This window comes from Anser anser (genome assembly GCF_964211835.1).
Source record: "Anser anser genome assembly, chromosome: 3".
Taxonomy (NCBI): domain Eukaryota; kingdom Metazoa; phylum Chordata; class Aves; order Anseriformes; family Anatidae; genus Anser; species Anser anser.
In genome coordinates this window covers 16435724-16456488 of record NC_139722.1, presented here as the reverse complement: position 1 = coordinate 16456488, position 20765 = coordinate 16435724, and the positions used below count along the sequence as shown (strand labels likewise).

The following is a 20765-nucleotide window of genomic DNA, read 5'->3' as shown; positions in this document are numbered from 1 at the left end:
CCCCTCCCCTGCCGTTTAGCAACACAGGAAGGGCAGCGTGGTTGCAATTTCCTGATTTCTGTTTACAACCCTTGCAGGTCGAGAGCACCTGCAATCGATTACGGAGCTTTTGGGATTATATGCAAAAGCAAGTTTCCACCACCTTCCTCTGCGGCGTTGTTTTTCCATCCTACGTGCCCGGCTGCTGCGTGCCAGGTGCCTTCAGCGCCTGCTCGCTGCTTCACTACAGGGAGAAAATACCTTAAGAAATAAAAAAGCAAGTATCTGTTTTCTTTAAAAAGCCCATTATATCTCATTGGTATGACACCTCTCAACCACATCCACTTGGGAGGAGGGTAGGGACAGGCAAGGAGAACGAATTACAAACAAACCTCATTAAACTGTCTAGTCCTCGACTCTTTTTAATTAAATGTGAGATTCTTTCCACACGCCCAGCGAAAGCAGACCCCTCAATTAGAGCCAACGCTGATACACGGGATGCCAAACGTTGGCTCACGACACATTTGAGGTATGTGGGCCATGAAGCAAGAGAGGTGTGGTCCCACCGCTGCGCTGCACGGGGACTCGCCAAGCTCAAGGTCTGCCCGAGAGGCACAACCCCAGCTGCAAAACACGACGACTTGCGCTGCTTTCCACCCCTGTATGCAAAGCACAGCCCCAAAGCGGGGGAAAGTCATGCCAAAAAAGCAAGAGGCAGCTGCCGTTACGGCCAGACAGAACGGCTTGTGTCTCGGTTTTGTGGCAGGAGCCCTGAGAAGCCTGCTAAAGAAATCAGGTTCTTTATTTGCTGGGCAAAGGGAACTTCAGAAGTCCCGCTCCGCCCCAGCGCACACACACATACCCGCCTGGAAAGGGAAATGCCTTCCAGAGAGACGGCAAACGGGGTAAGAACAAGAGCTAGGGAGCTGGTGGAGATGAGTAAGAGTTCTCTCAAAGCAAGAGACGCAGCACGGGACACTCCTAGTTCCTGTAACACCGAAACAAGAAAGCACTTGTTAACGTTTCCTCTTACCCTTCCGAAATTTGTTTGCTTTTCATTTTACTTGCGACATATAATTAGCTTCTAGGACATGCTGCTGCTAGACACAAACCTGCGAACTGATTCGGGTATCAGACAGACGTGGAAACAATCTGTTTGTAACACGCCCGAACCAAAGTTTTTCTGTTAAGTTTCCGTACTGTGAAAATGAATCCGTGCTCATGGCTTATTAAACATGAAAGATGAAGCGTCATCGTTTCAAACAAAATGCAGAACTGTGCAGAGGCCAGCTGCACGGCAGTCCGTGGAGGGCAGCCACAGCAATCACATAGCTGAGTACATTTATTCAAGTGTAATAATCTGTCTGGCATTCCTTCTTCATTATCTTCACCGTGGTCCAAGAGTCCTTCCCTATGGGCTGCAACAGCACCGAGCTGACTCAGGTTTTCCCAAACCACTTTCCTGCGGTTCCTTCCCTTCCGTCCCCTCCTAGATTGCTGCATTCCTCTCTTTTTGGAGAAGGACACCTTAATTTCATCCTGATAACCCCAATGCTTATTCATTTTTTATTATTATTTTGTGGTAGTCAGCCTTCAGTTTATGGTATCTTCTCTCCTGGGGAGAACCCCCCGAAATACCCACTGAAGGCACTCAGGTTTGTAAGAGAAACTGGGAAAGAACATCGGTGACACAGACGATAATCCCAAATCCTCAGGAACAAATCCACAACAGCAGATTCCCCCGCTCGTAACCTTGAACTCACCAGTTTTTTCCCTCCTTTTCTTTCACTTCATTTTAAGGCTAAATAAAAGTCCACTACCCCCAGGCTTTGCAATTTAACACAGGAAAGTATCTTTTAAGGAAATTATGGGCCAACGCACATTGCATCAGACTCCTCCACCAGCAAAGAGCTCAAGAATGTGCTGGGCAACAGCTTAGTGGAGCTGGAAGCCACCGCGTATTTGTTAAAGAAGAGGAGGTTTCTCTCCAAGTGTTCTGCTACCAATTCAAACACCAATGGCATCTTCCTCCAACCACCCTGGCTTTCAGAAGCAGAACAGTAAATTCCCATGATCTCATGCCCAGGCCGTTGCCCTGAAAGCAGCAAGTAAATGTGGCAAGTCAGCCATTTCAGAAGCATTCTTCTGAATTGCACTATTCATTCAAAGGTTAAGCTTTTTGAGAAACATCAAGTTTTAAAGCAGAAGATTTGATTAATATTCTAAAAATCCTCCTCACAGTTACCTGATGATAGAAAATACCTCTGGTTAAAATGCAAGATCCAACAGTATTTTAAGATGTTACCTTCAGGAATTAGAAGTGACCACAAGATTATCAGAGGAGTCTGGAGGACTGATTAATGGATATTGCTTCTCCAGCCATCCCAAAAGGAATAAAACCAGAAATAAATCTGGTGTGGAAAGGCAGAGGGATGGGAAGATAAGCCTAGAGAGAGTAGTCCTGGAACGAGCACAGCAAGCACACTCAGGGAGGATTTTGCTGTGTGACTTACATCAGTGGCACCTCCAAGCCTGAAACAAAGGCTCGAGCCTGTATTTTGTGCCACCTGACTGACTTCTAACCGGTATCAAGCACTCAAAAGCTGGTCAGCAGCTCACGAATAACTCTTCTGATTCAGCTGGGCAGTGGCTGAATGGCCGAAGGGCTCCACATTCTTCGTTAAACCATCCAGTGCCATTCTTCTTTGTACCCAGAAGCATGCGAATTAAAGCACAGTAACCAAACAGCCACCTCAGCTCTAACACACAGCCTAATCCGGACCAAAAAACGCAGCCTGGAGTCTTTCCAACCTGAACCATCTGAGCTGAAACAAGCCTCCACCCCAGGTGGAAGAGCTGCCCTCGTGCTTGTGGTGACAGCGGGTCACTGCTGGCCGCGCAGGAGGCTGCTTAGCACGAGCCTCATCCGTCAGGAGGTGATGCTGTCATGCCTAGATGTCTACAGCTGCCTTCTCTTAGCAGTTTACTCTGCTTTCAGGGAACTGTTAATGAAGAGGACACGATGAGGAGATCCAGCTGGGGGAAGCTGTTCTGTAACCGTCCATTACAGGCACTGCTACATCTTCCTCCGGTACATCTGGTACGGAGCCATTGCCGGAGACAAAAAGTGAACTGAAGCACCCTCATCCCACGCGTGTTCCCCACGGTTGGGAGAAATCACCTTTACTTGTTTCCAGCACAGTGCCTGCTGTTCTGCTCGCGACATGTACGTGAGCGGGAGAACACGTGTGAGAAGCAGGTTCGGCGCAGGAGCTCGCTGTGCCTCAGCCTGCTCCTCAAACGCAGCACGACGGAGGCTCACGCTCTGCTTAGACACATTTCTAGACAAACTTGTTAGTGAGACCCGGCCAGCCACATCGGCACCGCCGAACGGTTCAAAAGGCATGCTTCTGAATCGACCCCAGCTGCAGCGAACTTGCTAAACCACATCAGAAAACGAAGTGCCTGCCTTCAGTTAGTCACCGGCGCGGCGCAGACGAAGCCTCGGGGTACGGTTATGCAGACGTGGTGCTGGGAGGGAAGGCAGGCATGTGGCAGGCTTACCAGCCACCAGCTACCCTACGGTGTGCTCTGCCTGCAGTTTAAAACCCCCTCGCACGCCTGACACTCACAGAAGGGCCCAGCGATGGATGCTATGGAAAAGCCAGCAACCTACAACCACCCCCTCTAGCTCATCTCGGGACAGCCTTACTCACTTTATATTGCCTCAAAGCTTTTTCCCTACAGTAAAATATTGATACTGCCAGTATAGATCCATAAGTGTGCAAATTTTATTTAGCAGAAGCCACACAGATCATGAAACCGCTGTTTCTGGTTATTCTGAATACAGCTGAATACCCCTGATGGCTTCTACGTGTTACCTCAAACACTACCAACCTTGACGTTGTTCTTCACTGAGCACATCTTAACTGGGGACCAGCGAGGAACAGCATTTACTGTTTGATCTGCTCGATTTAATAACTCAATCTGTCTTATCTGTGAAAGCAGAGAGTACTTTTTGGAGAAAAAAAAAGAAAAGCAATATACCGCTCAAATATTGACATTATAAAAATAAGGAAGCCCCCCGAACTAACGTCCTCACACTCAAAGTGAAACAAGGGCAATACAGCTGTCCCGTCTTAAACCGGAACAGCATCACGTGACGTGATGCTCAAAAAAAAAAAATCGCAAAAAATCGCACTGCTTTCATATATCCTGCAGACAAGAACAGCCAAGTCACAGGATGCAGCCTTCTCTGGAAAGAGATCATTTGTCTGCCTCTCCCAAAACTGTCTCACTACTGAGCTTAGCCACTCCACGCCACAAAATCCTGACGCTTCCCAAAAAAAAAAGAGTTTGAGCGGAGCTGATTCTAGGCAGAGACTAGTTACTGTCTGGGCTACCCTGGTGAGACCAACCCGCTTCTCCCTGCCTGGCTGCATTTCTTCTCCTTTGGGATATGACCTGGCATTCGCTCAGATGGGGCCTTCCAAAATTCAAGGCCCATCGCTAGTACCGAGGGGCAGAGCTTGGCAGCTTCAGCAACAATCTGAAAGATGAAACATGAAATCAGGGATTGCAAGGGATGCCACGTACTTGTTCCACGCTGCCTTCACTGGGGATCAAAACTGAGGAGGTCGCTGCTATGGGTACCTCTCTGCAGAACAGACCTGCCTTCTCCTCTCACCCCCCAGTCCATGAGCGACGTAGGTTAAAAATGCAAGTTTCAAGGAGAAAAAACAACAACAACAAATAGTGCATATTAAGAGCAGCACGGGAGGACAAGGAAGGATATTGTGAACAGAGATTCGGGCACGAATCACACAAATACGGGCTAAAAAGCGGACAAGCTGCAGGCTGACAGGCAGCATGGTCACACACATCTGCAAGGACGACAGTCACCAAAAAGACCATCAGAACCACTGGCGTTGAAAGGACTGCAGGAAATCCCCCAAATGAGCAAGTTGCACATGAATCCTGTAAGGATGGCTTGGATGCCATGCACGGCAGGATGCACTGCTCTCTGCCATGTGTAATAAAAGGTTACCCAAAAGCCAGGCTACTTTAAGAAAGGACATCCCTTGATCAATCTGGGAAAGGGGCAAACTCCTGCAGGTTATAAAAAAATCTGGTGGGGCAAAAAAAAAAATAAAATAATTAAATCAACCTGTTTACAGCAGATGTTAAATATAGACTTCTATCTCAGATATAAATCTCTACCGACTATTAGATGGATAATTAAATCCTGGTGTAACTTTAAGAGCTCAGTCGGGAGAACTCAGTGCTGCGCTGGCTGGCCGCGTGCCCCTGCTCGGCCCTTCTAACCTCAGAGCAGAAAGCCGTGCTGGGGCTTTTGCACAAACAAAAAATTCCCAAGCAGTAAAAGGGTGAAATTGAGATGAGTCACTGCTGCTATCAGCCACTGAAGTTGTCAGTTTTTACTCTGGGAGAAAAGAACAAGCATGCAAAGACAAAACAGAACAAAAAACTTGAATGCAAAGAAGTATTTTACTTCTTCACAGAATGGCTCAGGTTGGAAGGGACCTTAAAGATCACATCTTTCCAACCCCCTGCCATGGGCAGGGACACCTCCCACCACACCAGGCTGCCCAAAGCCCCATCCAACCTGGCCTTGAACACCTCCAGGGATGGGGCATCCACAGCTTCTCTGGGCAGCCTGTGCCTCACCACCCTCTGAGTAAAGAATTTCTTCCTTACAACTAATCTAATATTAAATACCCCTACAGAAATGTCTGCCACTGCACAGCACAAAAATCACCCTGACAACTCACATTCAGCATGGCAGGCTACGTCTGTATCAAGCATTTGCCGCTTGCACTAGAGACAAGGTGAACAGGAGACTGTATTTTTATTACTTAGCCTGTAGTGCTGCCTGTGGAAACCACTGCATCTATAAATACCTGCTGCGATTCTGAAATAATCCCACAGCATCCTGGGCTGGCATCACACGCTGCAACACCCTGTTATTTGGCTTCGTGCTCTCGGATTCTCCTCCACGTGGTGCACTGAGGTACACACCCGAACTTCAGCTTTGGGAGACAAACCGCTAAACTGGCTCGATCCGAAACAGCTGTCTTGCTTGAAAGGATATTAAAATAGGGTAAGAAACGGGAACAGACATGGCAGACCATGGTAGCAAAGTTAGTTATGTTACTTGCCCCTTACCTAAGTCTTGCCGCAGTCTCTATAGCACGGACTTCAGTCCAGAAGGACAAAGTTTAATCCCACATAAGGATTTTGTCACTAATTACCTCACTGCACACTCTTGACACTGAGGTAAACTTCCAGCCCATTAAGTCCCTTACAGATGGTTATATTCCAGGCTTTTTGGACTTCCTGTGTTTTGGCACACTAACAGTGATGTGTAATTTAAAACTGACTGTGAATGATTTTACACTACCTCCTGTATCACTCAGCTTCCCCAGTCGGTTCAGGAACACCCACTGCCACTTGTTTTTTTCACTCAACAACTTGTAAATTGTCGTCCACGATACATCATGTCCATGATGCGTGATGTCCATCGTCCAGGATACATCACGCAGGTTGGTACTGAACCATTTCTAACGGGCTGCTACTTTAGCTGATGCAGTTTATTTTCAGTTCTGTCTGGTATTTCAGCAGTCTGGAGAGAAAAACAATCCAAGCAGAAGTTATCTGCCTCTGGTTTTATTATTGGTCTTTTCTTTATTGCAGAAGTGAGTGGTTCAAAGACCGTTACCTGCCCCAGATAGTAACAGCTGTATTTCTTTCAGTTCCCTGCCTAGCTTGTGATTAAAAGATTTCATTTAAAACAAGTAACGTTAGATTAATGCAGATTTTTATATGTAGTAAGACCATATGCTGGGCAATCCCAGACACACGCTGGGCAGTGGCAGCTCACTAGTAACACCACCTCGCTGTAAAACAGACTCGAGCAGTTCAGACGGATGCATTCAGCCACACTGAAGCTGGGTACTTGCATCGCTGTTCCTTTCAAGTCCATTAAGCCCTGTTATCATACCGATGTCTGAGCTCCAACAAGCAGCATAAATATTTAATAGTTATAAAAGGTTATTTCCAGAGATAAAGGACAACTGAGAGGGGAAAAATTAAGATAAGCAACATTAATTTTTCAAAGGCAAAACTATAATAAGTCATTGTATTGACTAGTAGAGGATCTCAGAATACCACGAGTTGGAAGGGACCCATGAGAATCATTGAGTCCAACTCCTGGGTCCACACAGGACCACCCCAAAATCAGAAGCGACCAACATCTTTTCATCTACTTACACTATTCTTTGTCAAATTCTGTTTTTCCCTATCCTTTCTCCTTGCTGAAAAAGTATGAACTTTCAAAGAGATAGGCAAGAAAGTTCTTAACTATAAGATGACAATCCTTGAAACTTCATTAAAGAGACTGCTTGTCAGAAATCTGAATTATTTCAGTCCAGAAAACTCAACCTCTGTGATTAAACAGAACAAATCAGAAGATACGTTAGAAGATATTTTAGAAGACTTGAGCTGTGTATAAGATTAGGAAGACAGAACTCCAGCAAAAGATGAACATAAAAACACAGTAAAGTAGGAGAAAACATTTCAAAGAGCAGCTTGTCAAAGACATAAAGCTAATACTGGCAGTAGCTTTTATTATAACGAAAAGAAACAACCCAGAGAAATATTCAAAGGGGCCTGTAAAACAACTAAGCTGCAAAGATGACCCCAAGAACAGATGCTAAAGGCCAGTACCAAAAGAATAATTCACCTTTGCATTCACCACAGAGGAGACTAAGGTTCCCCAAAAGCTTGTCATGACATGATGAATCTAAAGAACTGCCTCCAGTTAAAGACTCAAGAAAAGGGGCTTTAGAACAAACCAGTAAAATTACCAGTAAGTCAACAGAACACGAATGTATTAACCCAAGAGTTATAAAGCACCGAAAAGATGAAACTGGTCAACTACTAATCCTGGCAGGCAAGTACGGTGCCACTGGTCTTGCTCCTGGTGGACTGAAAGGTGTAAGAGCAGCACCAATTTCCAAAACCATTCCAGGTACCACGTAGGGGCAAAATATGCTCACCTTCCCTGACAAACTGGTAATAAGAACAGCAAACTGTGAATTACTCAACTTGTGGCCGAATAAGATACTAGGGAGCAGTCTATGCTACCTGTTTATGGAATTAGTGCCTATTTAGTAGCTTTCTGAAAGGATGAAATGTGTGGATAAGTGTAACACTATTAATCAAGCATGCCCGGATTTTTAACAAATTTTAGACAAGCTCTCTCACAAAATGCTTCTATAGATTTAATTTACTGAATGAGAGAACAACAAAATCCTTCAAGAAAACCAGGGTGGAGTAAGTGTGAAATAACGCACGAGAAAAAAAAAATCATCACTGTATTTGTGACAAGCATTTCAGCATGGTTGTCACCACTCAGAAAAAAATATCTTGGAGTGACTATTCAACAAGAAGAGAGACCAGAAAATTACTCAGAAAGAAAACAAAACCAAAAGCATTCATCACTATGCTTCATCACTACAAATCCACAGCACCTTTGTATCACAAATACTACCTACTGTCCTAGTCATAGATCTCAAATAAATAAAAACCCAGTACAAACAGAAGGTGCATACACAAAGGTAACACAGGCCAATTAAGTCATGAACTTTTTCCCCATGCTAAGAATTATTACGTAGACCGAGATTTTCCCACTTGAAAGAAGAGTGTGAAGGAAACAAATAGTTGTGTTCCATATTCACCATTGCTGGCAACAGAAACCACAGAAATAGACAATGTTCAGAAACAAACGGAAGAAAGGAGTTTCTTCTCCACGCATTACTTCATAACATTGGCAAGCTCTTAGTCCAGACACGGTGGTATGGAGGCCACGTCTACAAAAGGCATCAGATAAAGCTCACAAGTTCATAGCAAATGGGTCCCTTAGAAGGCATGAAATCTGATGGCTCAAGATGCAAGCTCTGCTTGAAGTTGAAGGGATATGCTGTATTTGTTTTGTTTCTGTTACACTTCCTGGAACATCCACTGCTTCCTACCCCCCTACCTGCTTCCTGCAGTGACTAACTGCTGTGGCCTGCACAGAACAAAAAGTCAACCTGAGGTGTGGGAGAGTGGGACAGAGGTACAGCCTGGATGACTGACACAGTGTCTGTCAAAGAGAGTTAAACAAAGAGAGGGGACTTGAAGCAGTCACTGTGGGCAGCACCACCTGGAGACATCCAACCGACTGGGTAACAAGCAACTGCTGCCTCTCACAAACTCATCTGCCATTTCAGAGAGAGACTTTTGCTCATCAGACCGAAGTTTGCAACTTAAAGTAAATGTTTAGGTGCAAAACTAAGGTTACAGAAGTAAAACAGTCTTCCTACGTCCAGCTTTCTGGAAGTCACATGCAGCTCCAATAGCTTCAGGCTCTCTCTGCAACAGCGACTCTTCAAACCAGAGCTACAAAGAGCAGTTTACATGATCATCCTGCTCTAGCGTAATGCAGACTCCTGCAAGGAAAATTCTTTAGCAGACCACCAGCGTGAAGATAACACTGTCATCACCTCCTCAAAGAGGCTGACAGGTCCCAACCACCACGCATCAGTGACACCTTCAGCTATGGAGTAGTGCAGCCAGCAGGACCAGGGAGGTGATCGTCCCCTGGTACTCTGCTCTGGTGAGACCACACCTTGAGTGCTGGGTTCAGTTTTGGGCCCCTCACTACAAGAAGGACATCGAGGCTCTGGAATGTGTCCAGAGAAGGGCTATGGAGCTGGTGAAGGGCCTGGGACACAAGTCCTGTGAGCAGCAGCTGAGGGAGCTGGGGTTGTTTGGTCTGGAGAAGAGGAGGCTCAGGGGAGACCTTATTGCTCTCTGCAACTCCCTGAAAGGAAGGTGTGGGGAGCTGGGGGCCAGCCTCTTCTCACAGACAACTAGTGATACAACTAGAGGAAAACTAGGAGACATTTCTTCTCAGAAAGAGCAGTCAGGCATTGGGACGGGTTGCCCAGGGAGGTGGTGGAGTCATCGTCTCTGGTGGTGTTCAAGGAGAGGTTGGACGTGGTGCTTGGGGACGTGGCTTAGTGGTGACATTGGTGGTAGGGGGACGGTTGGACCTGGTGATCTTGGAGGGCTTTTTCTGCCTTAATGACTCCACGTTGGGAAAGGAATCACGATGAGGTGGGACTGACAAGGCTTACACGGTCCCACAAAAGGTGGCTTTGCAGGCACCACCAACCCCCCGTTGGAAGCAAGCGTGCCTCGCCCACCGCCCCCCGGCAGCCCCCACCCCACAGCCCCTTCCCTTCTCCCTCCCCCCCCGACCCCCACGGTCCCGCCCCGCACCTTACCGTAGCGCTGCCTCTGCGGCGGGCGCCCCAGCGCCTGCAGCTCGCCCGGCCCCCCCAGCAGCAGCAGCAGGGCAGGGAGCAGCCACAGCCGGAGCCTCATGGCTCCCTGCCTCCCTCCCTTCGCATCCAGCCCCGCCCGTCCTTCCTCGCGGCCCCCTCACGCCGCGCCGGGCCCCGCCGCCATCCTGGGCCCGCACCCGGAAGCGCGGCCGCCCGCGCGCAGCATTGTGGGGCGGGCGGCGCCGCCATCTTAGGCGGCGGGGCGGGGAGAGGGGAGGGAGGCGGGAGCACGCTCGTTCCCTCACAAATATCTAATACCTACTGCATCGGCTCGTAGGAGATAGTAGTAGCGCTCCTTGGTGAACCTGAAGGGCCTTCCTAGTTTTGTGTGTAACTGAGGGCTGTTTGTGGTGCTCGCCACCGCAATGGTTCTGTGGGTTGCATATTTGCAAACAGCACCTGTGTAATAAAGGTGTATGAGAGTGGTGTGTGGGTTATAGCTATGCTGTGGTGTGCCAGTTAATGTTGGCCTGATTTTCTATTTTCAGATGCTGATGATGTACTTGGCAGAAATGAAGAAAAATATCACCTACCCTGATTCTTGCCACACTGTTCATTAGTTAACCTGAAACACTTAGATATGGCATGTAATTACTCTTTTTTTTTTTTTCATAAGGACAAGCATACTGCTTAAAACAAGAGTGTTTGTCTCCTGTTTTTGTTTGTTTGTTTTTGTCTCTAGTGATGGGAAGATAAACAGCTGGTGAAGCCTTTTGGGAGTATGCTTGGAGTTTACAACAATTTGCATCTGTTGACTCCCTAAATCAGAGGCAGCGTCTAGCTTGGCAGCTCTCAATGTATATATCCTTCAGAAATTTGTCCGGCTGACTGTGCTACATGTACGATTGCAGTACACGTAACGTCCTGCAGCAGGGTGTTCCGCAGTGTAGTCAATGTAGGAAGAATCACTTTCTTTGCTTTCAACCTGACATTTCGTGCCACTGTTTCACTGGCTGCTGTTCTATGAACTTTTCCAATTCTAGCATGTCCTGCTTGAGATGGTAGGGTTGAAAATGCATACAGTGTTCACGTTACGAACATACATTGGATTTAGAAAGTGGCATAACTATTATCTGATTTCTCAGTGTATTTCCTAAATATTTCTAACATTTAATACGTTGCTGAATACTACTAAGCACTGAGCTGCCATTGCCCTAAACATACCTATTAAGTTTCCAAGATTACACTCCTGAAGTGCAATGGTCTGCTCAGTCATAAGTACTCTACTCATAATATAGAACATTTTTCCCCTCTTGCGTCACTGAAAATTACTTTATTGCCAGTCACTGAAGGCCCAATTCAGTTGCCGATACGTAGGTGTCTAGCTCTACTTTAGGTGACATAGTCTATCTCACTGAGGCTTCAGAAGGACATGGGACTCCATTAGATCCTGTGCCAGAACCACTAAGATGTCTCCTATGTGCTAGAGCAGGAGTGTGGGTAATTGAGCCATGAGTATTTAAGGTCTTTTTGTAATTCTTGTCAGACGCACTTCTTCTTTTCTTCCATGAACAACATGGTATGAGGAGGATTTGTCTTTTCATTCCTCTTTTCAATTCCATATTCAAATTATTTACATATAAGGTCACAGATATCAATGATCATTGGTGACTTAGCTTCACTGTCAAAAATGACTGTTTACTTAGTCTGTTTCCTATCTTTTAACCACATTTTACTCCGTGCAAGGATTTTCTCTTATTCCATGGTTGCTAAGTCTTCTTAAGAGCCTTAGGTAAAAAAAAAGTGTTGAAACTCTTTCAGAAATCTAAGCAAACTGTATCTCTCCGATCTCCCTTATCCAAGTGCTTGTTGACATTTTCAGAAAATTCCATACCAAGCTTGAACACAAGATTTCTCTTTACGAAAGCAATGTTGACAAAACCCATATTGACTTTTCCCTAGAAAAACCCTATGGGTTTTTTCCCCTACCTGCTCATGTATGCATTAATTCTAGTTGCTACTAATACGTGTAGTACAGGTATCAGTTTTTGTATGATGTAACATTTGATACAATCCACTCCTTAGATGCCAGGAAAGTTTTAAGCAAGAAGTTACATCACAGTTAGAATTTCAGTTATTGCATCCTTGAGTTTCTTGGATGAACACTGTCTAGTCTTGCAAATATGTTACTGTTCGTTTTGTATACTCTTAATTCAAAAACCTTTTTAAAGTCAACATTTCAGTTAGAAGTGGATTTTTTGAGAAGGCCCATGATGTAGTGTTCAGCAGTAAAACACAAACACAGGAAGTTCTCTAAGGATTTCCACTATGGCCTTATCATCTCTGAGCGCTGCTTTTGTACTCAGCTTGGTGGGTTTCAGAATTTCTAACAAGTTTCTGGTACTTGGTACGCTAAGACTATTGAAGTCCTCTCAAATCCTCTTGGAAAGGATTTATCGTTGAGTTTTATACCTTTCATAAGTATTTCCTTCAATACATAACCCACCAAGGTTTTTTTGTTTGTTTTTTCAAATTAAAAGTTGTATTTTGTTTAGTCTTGTGTGAAATATTGTTTCATATTTGTGCTTATCCTTGTTGCCTCCTTCTGTATCTTTAAATATATAGTATATCCATAGTATTTATCCTTTTCCTCTGCTTATGTCTTAATTCTAGTGACGTTCCTATTTTTTGACCTCCACTCAGTACACAGTTGAGACTTCAGCAAGCTGAAATTTCACCCTGATTGCAAAATCTCTTTTCCTAAGTAGCGACAACGAAACTAGTGTTCGTCATTGTTAGTGTTTGGTGAAGGTTATAGCTTGGAATTTTCATTTGCTATTTTATCAGATGCCATTTAATATTGCAGGATCTTTCTGCAACTTTTCAGAATCAACTTTAGATAGGACTGTTTGGAATAGTTTTGTTTTATCTGCAAACTATTTATGCCTATTTTCAGATCATTTATGGAACACAGTACAGATCCATTTTTTTATTGATGGGTGGAATTTCTTATCTATTTTGTAGCTCGTCTAGGCAAGATACAGAAAATCAGGTAAAATGGACATTGTTTCTTTTTCTGTTATCAGTTTGTTTTCCTACTCCATATGTTTCTTTCTTCCATTTATTTCTTATCTCACAAGGACACCCTAACATTAAAAGTTGTTTGATTGTAAATATTTTTAGGGTTATGGACTGTTTGTGATTTGTATTTTGATGAAGTCTAGCACAAAACAGTTGTGTGGATTACATTAAAATATTTAGACACTATAATAGTAAAATAGTAAGTAGTAATTAAGAAAAGTGTAATTGATTTGACATTATTGTTTATCCCATGTTAATAAGAATCACATATTTTCTATTGGTAGGGTAGTTTGATTGCATGTCTGGGTACAATGTATTATTATTTTCATTTATACAAACATCATCTTGTGTCCAGTACAAGAGCACTCTGGGAGCTTGTTGATACCTGGTTCAGTAGGAATGCATTCTTCTCTTTCTCCATTAGGGAATTTGAATTGTTCTTTGTGTGTTTAAGGTCTAAACAAGGAAATGATAAATACCCGAGGATGTGATTAGAAATGAATGGGAGACAATATTTAATGTGTTTTGGAGGGGAATAGCACAAATGCAGTACACTGACATAGAAAAGAAACAAATTTAATATAAAATGTCTTTTCCTGCGTTAGCATTACAAGCTAGAGAAGTGCAGAGACAGCTAGCTGGACAGCTGACCCTGTTCAGAAGAAAAGTTCCTTTAGGACTAAGTATTTGGTGAAAGTCATTATCCCACTAACTAGGGCAATTCCTAAAATACACAGTTCGACAATTTGGTTAGAAAGGAAGCTAGATTTTGCGTCAGGCCCTGGAGGACGATTAAGGATTACCTTTGTTTTTTAAATGTTTGAATAGTAAGTGATGCCCCAAAGGCAAAAGGCCTGATCTTGGTTCTGAGCTAACGAGATAAGCAGAACCCGACCCCACCCATGCGCCAGACTGTAGGCTGCATAAAGCTGCATCTTTTCCCATGGGAATCATTGGAACCCTGGCTATGTACGGCTTTTGAATCTAAATTGGGCAAAGTCCTGGGAAGTGTGGTGTCGTATAAGGAGTGTTCTTCCTCCGGGAGGAGGATGGAATGAGTGATTTTGTAAGTATCGTCTATTATGACTTTCAAGATCATCTACAAAAAAAAAAGTCTTTAAAAGCTCTTGGGAGTTTCTGAAAGCAAAATAACCCCCCCAAAATTTAAAACAAACAAACAACAACAACAAACAACAATAGCAAAACCAGCAAACCATCAGTCGTGTTTGTGTGACGCAAAGAGGGCTTTGTGTTTATTTAATACGCAGGAAAATTGGACCTAGTGCCAAGAACAGACCTGCAAGAGTTAACAGACTCCAGAACACTGGTATACTCACATCTTTATTGCTGAGGTTAGGTCATCTCATCTCCCTCGTGCTGGTCGAGATGGTTCCGATAAATGAGATGTGGACTCTTGTGGCATGCCAGTTCTGTACTGCACATGAAAAAAAAAGTAGAAATTTCTGTAGAATCCCTCTCTTTTCCTTTTTCTTATTGTTTCTCCTCTCCTCTTCTATACTTGTCTCTCACCAAGTTGTCTGACAGTCTCCTCTCTTTTATCTCCACAGATATTTTTGCCCCATACGCCCTTTCATTCCTCCAAAGGCCTGACCCTCACTTAGTGCTGTTAGGCCTGGTGTCACTTCTAAATATGCATTATAGCCTTCCACAGGAATGACCCAGCAGCTCACGGCATTAATAGTCTTTTCCCACTATTTCCCCTACCTACTCAGCAAGACAGAGACTTGGCTTCAACTCTTGAAATTAACATATTCCATTATTTTCTGACTACAGGGATCTTTTGTGGTCTTCTACGGTCTTCCAAGACTACACGACCCTACCTGCCGTGCTACTTGTGAGATCTGCTATTGCTGCAATCTAAAGGAAAACAGAAAGGCCAACATGGGAGAGCTTTTTCAAGGGAGAAACAACCTGAATTTGTTCTTCATAATTGTGAGTGCATGTTCTCCATAATTATAATCACACCTAATGCTTTTTTTGCCTGGAGCATATCAAAGTTAATCTTCCTAGGGAGGGAATGCACTCTTGTGAAATTACTTCCTGTTACAGGCTTTTTAAAACCCACAAAGAAATTACTTGTCCCTACTCTCTGACACAAAGTGGTCCCCATTTCTTATATCTGCCAGGAGATGGTGCTGCCATTCTTCCTTCTATTCCCTTCCAGTTCTTAGGAAAGGTGACACATGTATATGTAGAATTACACATATAAATATACTATATACTTCTGCTATCTGACTGATGCACTTTTGTCCTAACAGGGAAGAAAAACACACCAACCTTTTTATATTTTAAAGCTTACTAATCTCTTAGAACTGGACATACATATTTAAGACCCATCATATATCAGTGACAAAGCCATTCGGAGTTTTCCAAAGTTTTCCAATGCTCCGTGTCAGGAGGACGAATATAAAACATTAATCTTTACAGTTTGGTGGGTAGTTTCCACACTTGCCCTTCTCATCTTTACAGACATCTCTGGATGCACCCTATCACGGTGGTTCATGCTTTCACAGGTATCCCAGCCCTGTCCAGAGAACCAGAACTTTAACACTGCTTTAAATGGAAGCACGAGGCAATTTAAATCTTTTCTTAAATCACATCAGGCAATTTAGGCAATTCTCTTAACATCGATGCTGGTGTGAACAGGTCCTGTGGCCCCTGGTTCCAGTGTGCATGCCTTGCAAAGTTTGATCTGGCAAGACCTTCCAGGTTGTATCAGAGGGACACATTCTAGTCTGATTGATCATTTTGACTGTGATAGCATATTTGTAATTTTTAGTCTACCGTCAGCACAGGGCTTACATTTATAAATATGCATAAGTACAGCATAGCAATATACTTTAAGTTCAAAGGATCCATTTTTTAGCTTTGCTATCTTGGTACTGGATTTTCTTTTCACCAGTGATTTTATTTTATTTATTATTTTTCCTTGTACTAGATTTTCTCTTCACCAGTGAAATATTTTGATAACACTCATGGCTACAAAAAGAAAGAAAAAAGGACAAAACCTCATTTCAAATTCCTAGGCTTTTTTATGTTTTGATTCTAAAATTTATCCTGGTGATTTCTCTTTCCTGCAAAACAGATGTCACAGACACTGGTAAAAATTAACATCTTTGGCACTGATCCCCTGCTTTTCAGATGATATCAAGTATTTTTATTGTTTCTATTTTCTTTCCTAAGAAAACAAGCTTCTCTGATTTGAAGTACAATCGAAGGAAAGAGAATCAAAGTATTAGGTAAGATAAAATGTACTTCTGGGCAATATTTTTTGATCAGGCTAATACATCTCTAAAAAATAACGTTAATGTAAGGAGTGCTCATGTGGATCTTTTGGAAGGTAATGGAACATGGGCTAGTGTCCGGCTGTACTATTTTGATGTATGAGATACACAGAAAACTGACTGCCAGCATATGCCAGTAACCCAAGTGCAACCTGGCAGCTGAACAACTGAACATACGTCTACTGAACTGCAAAAAAATTGCCAGAAATTTTAACAGATTAAATTTGCACACTTGAAAATTTGGAGAGATCTGTTAGGAATTTACTTTATGCTGACTGCTTTGACCATGTATTTGTGTGTATGTGTACATACCTATGTCTATGACTCTTTATATATACAAATGGCTCCTGTACAGGCTTAGTTAGAACTATAAGGGAAGCTTTATAAGGGACAAATGAAACTCTTTGGGACAAACTCTGAGATCAGTTTACAGTGACTTTAAAAGCAGGTTTATTCTCATAAGCGAGGGTTGCAAGGTGGAACTCTTGTGTTTTTTCTACAAGTTGCATTGGCGATGCACAACAGTATAAATAGAGACTTAAATGTTATGAAAAAATAATGTATTGAATGCTGTACAATCTACATTACCAAGAAACAGAAAAAGAGTGGGCTAGAAAAAGGCATTGCTGGAATGCATTAATGCCATCTAGGTTTTTGGCAAGAACTCAGAGAGCAATTCGTGGAATAGAAGGAATGTAGCGTTAGACTTTGCTTGGTATTCTCATTAGAGCTGTAGTAGACCACACTTGTGAATGTGGCATTGCTGAGAATTGCTTGGAAAGAGACAAATGCCTGAGCCGAGCAAGTATGACCATGCATCTCCCTTGGGTTCCACACTGAAAACAGGAGCTCAGAGCCTCTTGCAGAGCCAGGTGCTCTTGAATAAACATTGTGCTGTGTTGAAATGTTGCAGCGATTCTCCTCTTATAAAATGAGAAATTGTGTGTCTGTCTTAAGGCTCCTCTGGGTACAATCTTGAAAGCCTCTATTGAGGGGGAAGACCAGGACAAGAGGAGGAAGAAATTCAGATCTCCTGTAGCAGCTTAGTAGCTTAGCAGCAGCAGGACAGGGTGGAATTACCCTAACTTGCACCACTGGCTGAACGAACCTATTTGCACCATAACTGGAGGAATGCAGGCAGCTTTTTGCTGAGCTGGTACAGCCCTCAGTGTCAACAAGATATCAACCTGTTCAGAAGGTTGATCCTCCATCTATATTTTTGACCCTGTCAACTCACTGTTATCTGAACAACATCAGTATGAAGCATTACTGCTCCAGGTAAGCGAGTGCACAGAGCAGAAAATCTGGATCCAACTCCTCACAGTTCTTTCTCAGGCAAAATAGTCCTGCTCACTATGTGAGAAAGACCAAGAGGATTTATTTCTAAGTCACTTCTTGGCAAAGGTCACCAAATGCCTTGGATCTATGAACACTATATGAGCAAAATCCACACATGCCATCTATTTCCAAAGAGAAAAGGAAATCTCTGTGAGCAGTGTGCATCAGGGACCCCGATTCACCACTACAAAATGGGACAGCACGTGTCTGACTTGCAGGTGACCTTCTGATGTCAGGCTCAGGGGCACCAGCTGGCTCTCTTTGTCTAACAGCCTGGGTTCAGATTACACAGCTGGGCCATCCTCCAACAGGAAGGAGATGATGCAGGAGCCACACTTCAACTGCTTAAGACCTATGTGTTATTCAAGAGTCATCTGCCCATTGACTGAGATTTCAATCATTGCATTTGTGTCTTTGTATTTATATGCCTTTGATCTCTCATGTTTGTGGTGCCTTCTTTCTATCTCCATGCAGGCCTTTCAATCCCACATGCTGGAAATGTGACTCATATAATTGCCCCTCCCCAGTCTTGCCTGGTTACACTCTCATGATTTGCTTACCAGCTAGATCTATTGCAGGACACACAACAGGAAGATAAAGCAAAGCATGCTTCCACGGGACACTCCTGTCTCAGAAGAGTGCTGCTGGAAGGCATGTTCCCTGGCTACACCCGCACAGGCTGTCATCGTTCTCCTGGCCTACCTGTACATTTGGAGGTTTGGTTAAAAGTATACTCTTTGTAGTGGTTGTAAAAAATCTTGACATCTGCCCTCTGGGTCAGCACATACACCGCTGAACTACCTCATTCATTGAGCTGCAACTTAAAGTGTGATGGTAGCACAGCTTTGCATCATAAGGAGCAGTTTGATGACTCTCTAGTCACAAGTGTAAATAGATTGGTAGCACCCAAAGAGCTTGGACCATTAGAGTGTAGTCAGCTCTCAAAATTTATTATACTCTGTTATTAAGATCCTACCTGAAAATTCTGTTGAAAACACATTTTCATATGATTCTGCAGAGCCAACGCTAGTGGCTTATGGGCCATAGTAAGGAAATAACTGGCCAAAATACTCCTTCACCTGTAAGTAACTCAAGGTACCTTGAGCTACCTTTACAGAAATTGGGAGGCCTTCCACTAGGTCATCACCTTGCTGTATGTGACTCAGTTTTCCAGTGGTAGTATATATTGATATACTTTAAGTATGTCCACGTAAGTGCTATGTATTCGTAATTATTGTGCATCTGTTGATGTAAAGCACCTTTCAATTCCTTTAGTTAATTCAGTTTAAAAGAACCGGGGAATGATCTGAAAATGAGCACAGCACTAGATGCATTTTTAAGTGATTATTTTAGAGGTAAGGGAGTTTTTTTTTTTTTATGAAAACAGTAATACTTAGAGCTTCTGTTTCTCACCTGTGACTGCATATTGTTAATGGTGAAGAACTGGTAGGCAGGAAGAAGCTTTTAAGGTCCCTAAAGCTGCTAGCACAGGCGCAGAATTTACTGCTAATCTAGGACAGAAGTCATACTTGCTTATCACTCTTTAATGTTTTTGATCTCAAAAGAATATTGCTTTATACTTAGGGATGTTAATAGGGCTGTTTGTAAATGAAAGTATTTTGCACTTGAGGGAAAAAATAATAAAGCTAATGTTTGAGTACGTCTGTTCTGAGCAAGTGCCTGTTAGTTAAGGTAGTAGGTAAACAGCTCTGTAATCAAAGGAATCAAGCTCTTTTGAAGTTGCTGAAGAAACATGTGACAAACATCATCAAGAATGCAGTCCATATCTCTAAGACACACATAGTAGACCTGATTCTGATCTTATGCTACTTGTATGCCTGTCTTCAAGTATGCAGGGCTTCATTTACTCTGCTACCAGAAATCAGCAGTGGGTAACTCTTCTTGCTTTCTCAGGGACACAGAAAAGTTGACCCCGTGGGACCAGAGCAAAGGAGGACTCTGAGACAGGCCAGGAAGAAGGCCATGAAAAATGTGGCGGTCAACAAGGTAACCAAGAAAAATCACGTCTATCAAAAAAGATCAGACTCTGTAATGCTGACAGAGCTTTTGATCTTGCAGTTGTCCCCTTGATAACCTTGTCTGCTCTGCCTTTTCTTTTCCCTTTGAGCTCCAGAAAAACTATTCCAGTTTCACCAGTTAAATGGTACCAAGGATGGTTTGTCCTTGGGTGTATCTGTAATTAAACTGCACTTTTAGGTACATTGTTTTTTTTCTCCTGTCTTAAGAGTACAGATTATTAGTTTTTATTAGCGTCCGAGTAATAGCAATCTAAAGCATAATTCACCAAGTCTCACTCTTCAAAATGCAATAATAGTTCACCAAGAATGAAAACATTACCACTGACTATACATACATATTTGTACTCAACAGCTTATTGTAACAAGGAATAAAAATAAAATAAAATAAGATCGTCTAAAAATAAAAGTAGTTAAGATCTTCAGGGAAAAACGGCTAAATTACTGTTTATAAGTATAGTGAAATGACTATAGTGCTGAATTTTAACACAGGAGTCTAATGTATCAGTGGATTAGTAAGAACAACTATGTTAATGTTTTCAATACTATGCAGAGTATCAATACTATTTAGCATAAATTGTGTTTCAAAGACAAAGCCCTGAGCAAGTTGTAACTTTGATGTTGAACCTGCTTTGAGGGGAGAGTTGAACCAGCTCATTTTCAGAGTTCCCTTC

At 43.1% G+C, this 20765-nt stretch overlaps 1 protein-coding gene and 1 long non-coding RNA gene across 5 annotated transcripts in view; one reads left to right on the top strand and one right to left on the bottom strand.

Moving 5' to 3' along the window:
* The window catches only part of ADAM17 (ADAM metallopeptidase domain 17), a 34019-nt gene extending 23460 nt beyond the window's left edge, over positions 1 to 10559 (bottom strand). The window contains exon 1 of one of the 2 annotated variants that reach the window (XM_083827990.1): positions 10332 to 10559. In XM_083827990.1, the coding sequence (XP_083684116.1) occupies positions 10332 to 10431 (100 nt within the window). In that variant the 5' untranslated portion in view covers positions 10432 to 10559. Of the gene's footprint in view, positions 1 to 5900; positions 9549 to 10331 lie in introns of those variants that run through there. The other variant, XM_083827991.1, reaches the window with a different exon arrangement.
* Positions 10560 to 10689: 130 nt separating this feature from the next.
* The window catches only part of LOC310896103, a 22239-nt gene continuing 12163 nt past the window's right edge, over positions 10690 to 20765 (top strand). The window contains exons 1-6 of one of the 3 annotated variants that reach the window (XR_014581175.1): positions 10690 to 10978; positions 13356 to 13383; positions 15207 to 15365; positions 16617 to 16672; positions 18634 to 18759; positions 19970 to 20062. This is a non-coding gene — a long non-coding RNA (uncharacterized lncRNA). Of the gene's footprint in view, positions 10979 to 13355; positions 13384 to 15206; positions 15366 to 16616; positions 16673 to 18633; positions 18772 to 19969; positions 20063 to 20765 lie in introns of all 3 variants that reach the window. The other 2 variants (XR_014581176.1, XR_014581174.1) reach the window with 2 other exon arrangements.